This window comes from Schistocerca americana, chromosome 2 (assembly GCF_021461395.2).
Source record: "Schistocerca americana isolate TAMUIC-IGC-003095 chromosome 2, iqSchAmer2.1, whole genome shotgun sequence".
Lineage (NCBI taxonomy): Eukaryota > Metazoa > Arthropoda > Insecta > Orthoptera > Acrididae > Schistocerca > Schistocerca americana.
Window position 1 is genome coordinate 387,418,933 of NC_060120.1, and position 12,565 is coordinate 387,431,497.

At 41.0% G+C, this 12,565-nt stretch overlaps 1 protein-coding gene across 1 annotated transcript in view; it reads right to left on the minus strand.

Annotated features, from left to right (window-relative positions):
- Window positions 1-298: 298 nt before the first annotated feature.
- Window positions 299-12,565, minus strand: part of LOC124596152 — a 60,399-nt gene continuing 48,132 nt past the window's right edge. The window contains exon 3 of the mRNA XM_047135177.1: window positions 299-570. Within this exon, the coding sequence (XP_046991133.1) occupies window positions 418-570 (153 nt within the window). The 3' untranslated portion in view covers window positions 299-417. The remainder of the gene's footprint in view (window positions 571-12,565) is intronic.

The following is a 12,565-nucleotide window of genomic DNA, read 5'->3' on the forward strand; positions in this document are numbered from 1 at the left end:
TGTGGTATATGGTAACGCTACCGCTGCGCTGCGGAGGAGGACGTCGATGTTGCTACAAAACGGTGGTTTCTCGGGAAAGTGTTGAACAGAGAGATGAACATCTCAGGCTTTTCATCATTTAATGTATTTTGTATAAAAACTTTAACGGAAGTTGGTGTTCGCGATCAAATGTCACGTTGAGTAGCTAATAATAAGAAGCGATGTCACTATATAGAAGAAAATGGTAATAAAGCAACACTCAAATTTCAAAAATATATTTTTTTATTTCCATATTTCAAAGTTGCTTAAAATAATCTCTTACAAGTACTTAGATCGCTCTTGCTTTCCTGCCAGGTCTGTGCGGGAATTCCGTATCTTTCAACACATCGCCGAAGGAAAGCCACCCAGGCAAAGGTACGCCGCTGCCTTCACGCACATTCATCTCTGCTGATCTTGGATGCGAGGCAGGATGCAGACCTCGACTAGGTCGTCCAGGGCCTGGCTGATCCTCTGGCGGAAGCGCTCATCTCGCTGGAACGCTTCCTTCACCATAGACGGCCGATCCGTCATGAATCTGTGCATGTCGCCGTCCTGTGAAGAAATAAAGTTCAATCAACATCTTCAGCTCGATCACTCACACTGCTTCAGGCTCTCTGATTCTCGGTATCACACGAATTAGATTTCAATTCCCCAGTTAAAAGGATTTAACCTATCCTTGGTTAATTCCTCGTGTGAATATAAACTGAAAGATGATTCAAATGGCTCTAAGCGCCATAGGACTTAACATCTGAGGTCATCAGTCCCCTAGACTTAGAACTACGTAAACCTGACTAACCTAAGGACATCACACACATCCGTGCCTGAGGCAGGGTTCGAACCTACGACCGTAGCAGCCGCGTGGTTCCGGACTGAAGCGCCCAGAACCGCTCGCCCACAGCGGCCGGCAAACTGAAAGATAGCTTAGTAAATAAATATTGTGTACCTCGTTCAAAATTCTCTGTGGGACTGCAGGGCAAAGCCCAATTAGACTACAACACGGCCCAGTCACATTAGTATGACCACCAGTCAAAACACTGAATAACCACCTTTTGCAGCGCGGACGTGCAGGAGAGAGTTATGAGGTTCTGGGAGGTACCGACAGGAATGTGCAGCTATGCCGACTCCAGTGTCGTGATCAGCTGCACTAGGTTTCACAGTTGAGGGGCCATGGCGCCAAAAGCCCGATCTACGTGATCCCATAGATTCTCGACTGGATTCAAGTCCTGGGGGCTCGTTGGCTAAGGGAGTACGGCAAACTCATCCGAGGGCTCTTCGAACTACGCACGTACATTGCGAGCTGTGTGATACGTTGCACTGTCTTTCTGGTGGATGTCATCTTGCCAGAAGAAAAATTAACTGCATGTGGGGGGGGGGGGGTGTCACGGTCCCCAAGGATAGATACACGCTCGTGTGGTTCTATTGTGCCTTTCAGAATGACGGGATCATCAAGGGAACACCACGAAATTATTCCTCACACCATAATGCTTCCCCCTCCAACCTAGACCACGCCGACGATTGTTGCAGGGTCGTACATGACAAAGACCAACTGTCCGATGGAGCACAAAACGAGATTCATCTGAAAACACCATCTGTCCCCACTCGATGGACGTCCAGTCGCGGTAATGGCGTGCAGATTCCAGCCTTCGTCGCCTACGAACAGCAGTCAGCATGTGTGCGTTAACGAGACGCCTGCTGAAGATGCCCTTAAGCAGCAATGTTAGTTCAACAGTCATTAAAAAGACGCTGTTGGTGGTACCTTGGCTCGTCTGGGAGGTGAGCTGCTCAACAGCTGCACATCTAGTCGCACATACACATCTCCGCAGAAGTCCTTCAAATGGTTCAAATGACTCTGAACATCAGTCCCCTAGAACTTAGAGCTACTTAAACCTATCTAACCCAAGGACTCACAAACATCCATGCCCGATGCAGGATTCGAACCTGGGACCATAGCAGTCGCGCGGTTCCGGACTGAAGCGCCTAGAACCATCGTTCACCCCTGCCGTCTATGGCACGTGGTACACCAGAGTTCCCTCTTCACCAGTTTTGGATAGCACTATTTTGCCATGCATAGTATGCTTTAACATCGGCGGCAAGCGAACAGTTTACAAATTTAGCCGATCCGGAAAGCTTCACCCCATGGTCCGAAACCCAATAAACATGTCCTTCTAGAAGTCAGATAAATCGCTCCGTTTCCTCTTTCCTATTAAGCCTGCACTGTTTTCTGCGTCCTCCCGACACGCTTTATTATACTCTCCAATGCTAGCACTGCCTCTTTCTGTCTGCGAGTGGTTACTACACGTTGACATCGAGCGTAGGCGGTGGTCTCATTAATGTGACTGGATTGTGTATATCTTGCTCTTTATTTAATGGGAAGGCACACATTGTTAATTCCTATTGTTAGTTTTTATAAACAGATATATTCTCTTACTGATGATTGTCTTAGTGGTTTCTGTGAAAAGTGCATCAATTCGTTGAAGCCGCCATTGAAGTGCTTTTTGCCTTACTCTAGATTTACATGTCAGACTGATTTTAGTGCTCCACAGTCGATCAATGGATATTCTGATGCTTTACTTTCTGGCAGCACTGCCTTCCTTCGATCTTGACCGGTCATGTAGCTTTCAAAAGAAATATTATTGATTAATGTTCCGTCGATGACGGGTTCACTAGCAACAGAAGTCAAGATTGTAATTGTTGTAACCGCGACTGGAACGGTCGCGGGGTTGCCGAGAACGAAAGCGTGGCTGGACCAAACGGGAGTGGCCCGCCAACAAAGAAAATGAACGGGGAAGGACGGACACCAACAACGACGAACGACCGGGAAGGACCTAACGAACAACAACACGCAAATAGCAACGGGGTCACAAGCGAAACCTCACGCATCCACAACGCCCACTCGTACACGGAAACAAAGTAATGGAAACACGCTGTCTGTAGGCGAGATGACGAGAGACTAACGCGAAAATCAGACTGCCTGCTCAGCGAGAGGCAGGAGCTTCAATACATGATAGAGTACGTCGCTATTGGTCACTGGGGCCACGTGCTCCACCGTGGCGCCCTCACATTATACGCGAGGCTGGAGCGCGCGCGCAGCCACGGCTTACAGCGCGGCGGCTGGAGAGACCTCTAGTGGTAATCGAGATCTGTGCCGTCTGGCACGGATTCGAAACCCGCGGCGATCGGTACCAGAGTAATGGACAGCGACTGGGGAGGAAATGGGCTGTGGGGTTTACAAAGGAAGTATTCCAGCATGCACCTTAATCGACTCAGGTTGAAGTAACGAAAAAAAAAAATTAAATAGCCGGACAGGGATGAGCAGCCCTCTCATTCCGAACGCGAGTACCTTGTGCTAGCCGCAACTCCATCTCGATCGGTTTCTCTAGTGTTTCGACTATACCCATAAACATATGGATAGATGTGTGGCACTAAAAGCAGACATCTCCCTCCATATACACCCATCTTTCGTGAATTTTGATAGGTGAGTTCTAGAGAAAGGGGAGTGTATACTACTGTTCTATGAGTAAATGCGCTAGCGACGTAGTGGCACACTTTGAAAGGTAGCACTATTGACGAATACTACGTCCTGTTGGTGTAAGGTGACAATCTTTTGACACCCTTCCAACAATTTTAAAATATAATTTGTGTTGCGAAAAACGATTATTAAACTACCATTTACAGCTCAGTACGTCACTGTAAACAGCCAGTAATTCCAGGATATTCCATTGAGTGGAAGTAACATGTAAACACGTTTAACTACCTTTGTTTTATGAACAAATGCAGGATTTATGAGCTAATTACGTTGATGAAATCTTCTCAGGTTATAACCTGAGTCGTGGCGCCCTGTTGTCGCAACGTTTCGACGATTTCCGTTCTGATGGTCTTCAGGCGAAGATGCCGAGTTGCAAAATGACGAATAGGTGAAACGCGTATGTATTTAGTACAGCGATGGCGAGGCATGACAGAATCTCTGACCAGAGAGTTATTTATCGTTGCTAGTCTGCGCTTGACCGCGCGAGAGTGCAGTTGCATGTAGGGAGTCGGCAGGTGCAGTTGCGGTCGAGTTGCGAGAGAGTTCAGTTGTACGTAGCGAGTCGCGAGAGCATGTAGTAGCGCGCGAGAGACAGTGGGAGTTGTGTGTGAGGAGTCGGCGGGCGTCGACATGGCCCTCTGGTCAAGATTCAGGACGAGGTATATTTTTTAAATAAGGTAATGAAGCAGCATTGCGCTCATCTGATAATGTAATGCATTTAAGTGTAATTAATTTGTTCAAGAATCGCCCCAATAATAATTTTGTTTTCAAACCAAGCATTTTAACAAAACAAACATTTTATTGAAAGAAAGTTTCCCATGCATTTCCTTAAAGAAAAAATTTACTTAAGGGGATACGGAATCACCTATCCCCGCAATGTTAATATATGCCTACTATAGGGAACATTTTCTCACAAACTACTGGAGACAGAGAAGTAAAAATTTTACTGTATGTGCATTCATATGTTACAACAATACTGAAACAACAGTTTATTGTCAAAGTATTTTCTTACAGAGATATTGTACATTTATTTTTAAGTAAATTTTTTCCATCGCTTTTTACTAGACTATCACCCCTAAGTCTTTTGTAAATCAAGTAATTAAAAAATCGTTGTTTCAGTATGTAATAGGGACCTATGTCACTACGTCATAAAAATTTCAGACTTCTAGGTTGACCAGTACCTGAGATAATGTTCCTAGATGAAGTAAAAAGTAAGCTTACGGGAAACGGAGAAAGAAGATTAAAACATTCCTGATCCGTAGCTAATACCCCCTTCAGTCTTCATAATCATCTTCAAGTCTTCTTTTGGCACCCCTCTGCACCTGTCTTGCTTTTTTCACTAATGTCTTGATTATATTATCAGCATGCCTTAGTCTGTGCTGATCTAAAAAGAACATAGCACGTACCGTACGGGAACCAACACACATACCCAACTTTTGAAGGACCTGGCATTTAGTTATATTTCCAAGATTGAAGGTTGCCACAGCATCATACACACCAAAATGTAGTGTATTAATTCCGACAAACACTGTTTTTGGGAGACGATGCCATATCACACTATTCAAGCACTCGTTGGGGTTCTGCGTTTTTCCGTGAAGACATTTCATCAGAAGACTTCTGTCAGCCAGATCTCTGAAAATGGGCTTTATTTCTGCCATGATGGCTGATGGTAGACTGTGGTGGTGAATGTATTTCTCTCCTGTTGTTAGTCCCCTATTGTATTTACACCAGCTGTTTTCACCTTTGGGGCACAAACCATGTTGTGGATGCTCATCCGTGGATGCGGTGTGGAAATATAAAGCCCATATAGCTCTCCTCATTTCTTCAAGATTGCCTGTATTTTGCCTGATTGCAAGGCCATAGCAGTTCTGAATGTGGTCTATTATGGAATCAGTCAATCTTCCTCTGCCATCCAAGGTTTTCCCATCATCTAGTTTTTTCCCTTTCATAACTGATTTTAACCTTCTCAGCCTGGCACCCATTCTCTTCTGCACATGTCCTATACATTCAAGTTTGCTTATATTTACACTGTTCCCATATGGTTTGCTTTCCAAAACTTTTTTGAATGCTTTAGAGTCACCATCTCCCAGATATTTGACATAGCGAACATTATACCACTGTGAAGAGCGATGAAAAATTTTCTTCACCCCAGCAACCTCCATGCCACCACTACTACCATAATAATTAGCAATACAGTCATCACTGTGTTCATTTTTCAGCCTGCCTGTGCACCTACAGTATTTAGACATTATTGCAACATCAATAACCTTGCCAGTATCAACACTAGTTGCTGTTACAACACCATTGTTGGAGGTGTGGCCCCTTTTCTGCCACGTGCCATCAAACGCCACTGTGAGGTCACGACTGCCGTCATTTTCTTCCACTGCTTCTTCCACAGCAACCTGCATTGACTTCTGTGCTACATCTTCAACTGCAGATCCTAGTACATAATTGTAAGCTTCAAACTTTGAAGGTGCACTTGGAAGATTTAGAACACCACATAGCATATCACCAGCTGCTTTGCCCTTACCAATTGCTCGCAATCCATAAACTAACCTAATATTTACACTATAAAGTTCAGTTTTCTTGTATCCATTATTTACAGTTACTGAAACCGAACTTGGAAACTTACAGCTGTATTTACAAACACTGCATATTAAATTAAACTGGGCAGCCAGGCCAACATGGGATTCTACTTTCAGAGAAACGTTTCCATGACATTTTTTGCAGCACAAACTGTTTTCAAGAGCTTCACACAATATATTCGTATCAATGAGTTCAAAAACTTCATTCCCTCTATCAAGTAAATTATATTTCTCTTCCAAATCTCTTAGTTTTTTATGAGAAGCACTGTTTTCATTTGGTGTAAGTTCGTTCGGCAAATCAGTAATAAGTGGATTCACATTTTCCAACAGTGATGATGATGAACTGCTTTGCTTTGCTAATGAATCATTATTTCTTTTCTTTTGCCAGTTCACACGCTTTTTAAATACTTTTGCTTTAGCTCTAGGCATTTTCACTGCGAAAAATGAAGCACTAAATACGAAATAACTCAACAACAACTACTTTCTTATATCACACTGTTTACAAAACAGTCCCGCCACAAAGTCAAAGAGTAACTTGAGGAAACCAGAGAGAAACATTTTCGGGCAACTAGTGTATAAATAGTCGCTGGAAACCGGGATATTTGAATTCATGTCACTTTAAAGGTACTGCCAAAAAGTTCATGGTCAGCCACGAGAGACGTGTATAACTAAAGCGCAATACCCGATCTCACAAATATATAAAAATAAAATAGTTATAATTGTAGTAGAGCTATGTATGATACGTCATTTTAAAGAGGAATCATGGCAGAATATAATACGCCAATAAAAAAAAATTCGATTTTTTAACCCAAAATCCGATTCCGTATCCCCTTAAGTTCAAAGAATTTTTGCGATGCATTTCCTCCAAGCTATGGCGAAAAATAAGAGCAGATTCAATTTTACTGAGGTAAGAACAGGGCCTAAGATCGACATTTCGGTCTATTTGCGTTTTCATTGTCACTGAGATTTCATTTTTGTTGAATTGACTTTCATTTTTGTGGGGAGTTTACACATGGCTCAGATTGCTATTTTTCATTTATTGTCATTGTCATTAAATTCCATTGCTGGGAGGTTACACTTAGCTCTATGTCCATTAGCATTTGAATAAGAATATTTTTACAATTTTGTGGGGAGGTTACACTTGGCGACATCCGGCCAGGATCGTATTTCTTTGGGAATCTTCTAAGAAATAGTCAGATATCTGCTCTTATTTGCTTAAATATAATTAGCATTTGGCGCAACGCTTTTACTAATTTTGTGATTTTCTTCCACAGATCATCGGCAATTCGTTGCTCTCTGTTGTATTTGCGTGTTGTTTTTGCATTGTGCTTATTTGTTTTGTGAATAATTGTGACTATTGTAAAAATGCCGCGTAAAACTGTGAATAGTGTATCGCGAGATATTATGAATGAAATTACCGACTTAAACAACTTCACCGATAGTACTTGTGACACGCAGTGTAATGATGACAATCCTGCATTCACTAACAATCAGTGCGTTCCAACCACTAATGATGATTTTTATCTTAATGATGAAAAAACGAACTCAATTGTCTCCTCTGTTGGTTTGACGACAATTGATGACGCGGGGCGCTCTATTGTAATGAGCGCTGCCCAGCTTAACACAACCGGTTTACTAAATTCACGTGATGAACAGACAAATGTGTCTAATGAAAATGAACAGGATACACAAAGTAGGACGGATTTATTTAATTCCGAAATAGTGACCGACAGTGTAAATTTGACTGGCAAACAATTTTGTAAATTACAGAATGACCAAATGGTCACACAGAACGCGACAATCGCAGGTACGGCACTAAACAGCACAGAGAATAGAAATGTTAATTTTGACTTGGAACAAATTATGGCAAAATTGCTACAGCAACAGAGTGAAAATCTTAAACAACACTTTAATAAAAAATTAGACAACCTTAATGAAGATAACAAACAATTTAAAGAAAATTTCAGACAACAGAGTGAAAAACAAGACAAGCTTAATGAAAAATTAGACAACAATTCCAGACAGCTTAGTGAACAGATCAAACAGCTTAATGAAAAACATGATAGCCTTAATGAAAAATTAGACAACAATTCTAGACAGCTTAGCGAGCAGATTACAGCCGTTGCCGCGCAGTGTCATGATACTAAGGAACAGTTACGCGAGGAAATTGAGGCTTGTTCAAGAAAAAGTAGCGAAGAAATTAGGTCTGTTGCTTAGGAATTAAGGGAAATGCAAACAGCTGCAACAGAAACACTTAGAGACGAAATTAGCGGAGTCGCTAAACAATGCTCTGAAAAAGCTACACAATTACACGACGAGTTTAAAGCAATGACAGCAGAACTTTTGCGCACAATGGATGAAAGGATTGACGCGAAATTCGACCAACAAAACACTCAGATTAACGAACGTTTTAATCACCGCATACAAAACAGTGATACGCGTTTCCGCAAATTTATTCAGGATCAAAATAAAGTAAAACGTCAAGTCATGGAAACAATCACTGCACAGAGACAGGAAGACAAACGTAAATTGTTCGCGAAAGCAAAGACATACGTAGACAACAATATTGCTACAGTGTCCGACGAAATTAATACCATCAAACAGTCGAACACAGAATTACGTGACGAAATTTCCGATCTTAAACCGAAAACAGATACATACACAACAGATTTTCAAACAGCGACCGACAGACTCGAACAATTAGAACTAACACAGGATTCCGATGTCGTCAAAGCTGACGTTAAAAAACTGAACGAAACTACACGTAAATTGCAAAAACAGATTAATGTCTCTGATACTAAAACCGATGATCAGGTAAAAATACTGACTGAAAAATGTGATGAATTGGCCAGTCGTATTATGTTATTGAAAGTAATAATGACAGCAAATCAGATAATACCTCCCCGGTTTCATTTAATCAAACACCTGAATTTCAAAATCTACAGCAGACAATTAATGAGATCGATTCGTCAAATAACACGTTGCGTAGAAAATTGTCATGTTTACAGCAAGAAGTAACAGAGATGAAAAATATTTCAGTTAATAACACATCACAGCAGACGCCACTTTGCGAACATTTGTCAGACTCACGCAGCGCGTATAATTTGGGTAATCAACAGAGAGTACGGGACTTTGATGCCGAACAACCACAGTTCAATAGATTCTCATACAATCATGAACCTGTTGCGTCATACAGAGACGATAATTTTGATTACAAACATTTTCTGTCAGTGAGAAAATTTAAAGTATTTAAAAACGATAGAACACAGATTCACCCCCTGGAATGGATACAACAATTTAGCTTTGCTTTTCGACCGACTTGGCCCGTAACGCACAAACTTGAATTTATTTGCAGTTTTTTGGAAGGCGAGCCGGCAACTCGTATGAGACCGATCGCGAGGCAATGTTACTCGGTAGAAGAATTTCAGAATGCTTTACTGTCAGCGTACAGCGACACAGCGCGGAGTTAAAGAACAACTAATTAGTTTGCCAAATTATGAGAACTCCAATTTTCCCAGTGTGACGCAATTATTTGAGCATATGGTCCAACAAAACCAGTACTTAACTGAACCATATAGTGAATCTGCAATCATTCAATTATGCGTTTCTAAATTGCCACGATCATTAAGAGTGTCACTTTTAGCGGGTCAGCAAAAAGAAAACATTTCGGCATTCAGGGATCTGCTGCAGCCTTTAGAAGTGCAGCAATCAGATTATTCCTTCGTAAACAGAAATTTTTCACATAACAACCAAGGCCAACAGACTTACAGTAATTACGGCCAATCACGTAATTTCAATAGCAAAGGTAACAGACGCTTTAGGAACGACAACCAACAGAACTTTGGTAGCAGACAAAATTTTGATTATCAGTATCGAGAAAATTATCAGCAAGAAGAACCACATTTTAGTAACGATAGACGTTTTTCTCCGCAACAGCATCAAAGGCAGCCGGTTAGCATACCTAACCAACAATGTAGTGCACAAGGTCAACCTAACTTTAATGTTTCGCCGCGTGGACGTATAGTCCCTGGTACAACAAATAGTAACACACGGCAGCAAAGGAACAACTACGTACAGAAAACACAGTATTTCAATTCCTATCGCAATGCACCGTATAGGAATGACTATTACGACAGACGTAAAAATAATGAGGACAATTTTCAGCATACATCTAACAACAATCGGTCATACCAACGGCAAAATTATCCACAAGAACATATTCTCATGAATGAACCCGACAGTAGGTATCATCCAGAGCGTAACACGTCTGGAAGAAGTAATAGAACAGTTCAAATAGTAGAAATGCCGCAACATCCTCCAGATAATAATAACGCGTCAGATAGAATCTGACTAGATACTGTACAGGTCACATCTTCCAGCAACGCTAGCACTACTTTTGACACGCAGAATGTTATTCACGAAAATGTTATTACTTTTGACGACATACGAGACACGCTTTTGCAGGAAAGACCAGTTGTTCAAAAAATTATTTCACATCCTGTCATCGAAATTAAAATTGGTTCATCGAAATTTTCAGCAGTAATCGATTCCGGATCACCTATGTCAGTAATAAATGAAGAAACTTTCAACGAGTGTAACAAAGAGAATACCTATCCCACATTACCATTAGGCAAAACGAAAGTAAAAGGAGCAGTATCGAGTAAAGGAGTCGACGTTAAATTACAGACACATTTATCATTTTGTATTGCAGGTCATACATTTCACTCAAATTTTTGGATTGTTCCTTTATTGACGTTATTTTAGGTACTAATTTTCTCGTACAACACGACGCAGTGGTTGATTTTCAGAATTCCTATTTAATGTTGAAGGACGAAAATGTACAATTGGCTTTAGAATTTCAGCACTCATTATCTGCAGAAGAACGAACAATTAATCGTACAGAGGTCATTTCCGTATCACGTAGCATAGACTGTAATTCCACATTGTTCACGGGTACGTACGTAAATAACTATAACACTCCAGACGAAGCTGACTACGACGTAATGCAGATGATTTCTGGTAAAGTTAAACAAAGCAGTGCAAATACAGACGATGAACGCACGCAACTACACAAAATTCTTTTACAGCAAGCTCCAGTTTTCGACAACATTCCTGGTACTACGTCCGGATTTATGTATGAATTTCAAGTCAAACAGCACGACACATTTAAAGCCAAGCATTATCCCATTCCGTATATTCATAGAGAACAGGTTAAGAAAGAATTGCAAGATATGCTCGACCAAGGAATTATTGAACCGGCAGTTAGTCCGTACATAAACCCGCTGCATATTGTTAAGAAAAAAGATGGCTCACTTCGCCTCGCACTTGATTCACGTCACATTAATGACATTATTATTAATGAAACAGATCGACCACAGACATTAGAAGAACTTCTACAGAAATTTCACGGCACTACTAATTATTCTACATTAGATTTGAAATCGGGATTTTCGCAAATTCAACTTCATCCGAATTGCAGAAAGTACACAGCTTTTCTCTGTTTTGGTGACTGTTATCAATTTTGTAAATTACCGTTCGGCTTAACTATTTCCTCTGCAGCTTTTATTCGCGGTTTGAACACAATACTTCCGACAGAACTTAAGGACAGAATTACGACGTACGTAGACGACATTCTTATCGCAGAAGCTAACTGGTCTGAACACAATATGATTCTAGAACAACTGTTGCAAACTTTTTCATGCACAAGGACTTACAGTTAATCTTAGTAAATCGCACTTTGGGGAAACTTCTATAAAATTTCTTGGACACGTAATTTCAGCAGAAGGCATTGCGCCTGATCCGGAAAAACTTCAAGCTCTACGTGACATTACTGTTCCTACGACAAAGAAACAATTACGCAGTTTTTTGGGCTTAATTAACTTTTTTCGCAAATTTATTCATCACTCTGCTTTAGTCACACCTAGATTATGCCAATTAACAGGTAAAAATGCTATTTGGTTCTGGGATAAGCAAGCACATTCTGAATTCATGAACCTGAAACAAGCCTTGTTGAATGCTCCACTTTTATCGCACCCAGATCTTACCAGAAATTTTTCCATTGCGACCGACAGTTCTAACACCGCTTTAGGCGTACATATTTTTCAAGAAATTGAAGAAGATGGCTCTACAGTAATTAAAAACATCGCATTTGCAAGCCGCATCTTGTCGCCTGCTGAACGAAATTATTCCGTTACAGAACTGGAAACATTGTGTATTGTATGGGCTTTTACGAGATTTCGGCACTTTCTTTATGGCAGACATACCACCGTCTACACAGACCATAGAGCAATACAATTCTTACTTTCGGCTAAATTCACTCACGACAGATTAAGCAGATGGAAACTTTATTTACAGGAATTTAATTTCACGATTGTTCACATTCCCGGCACAGAAAACGTTATACCAGACGCACTATCGCGTTCTATCAGCAACAATC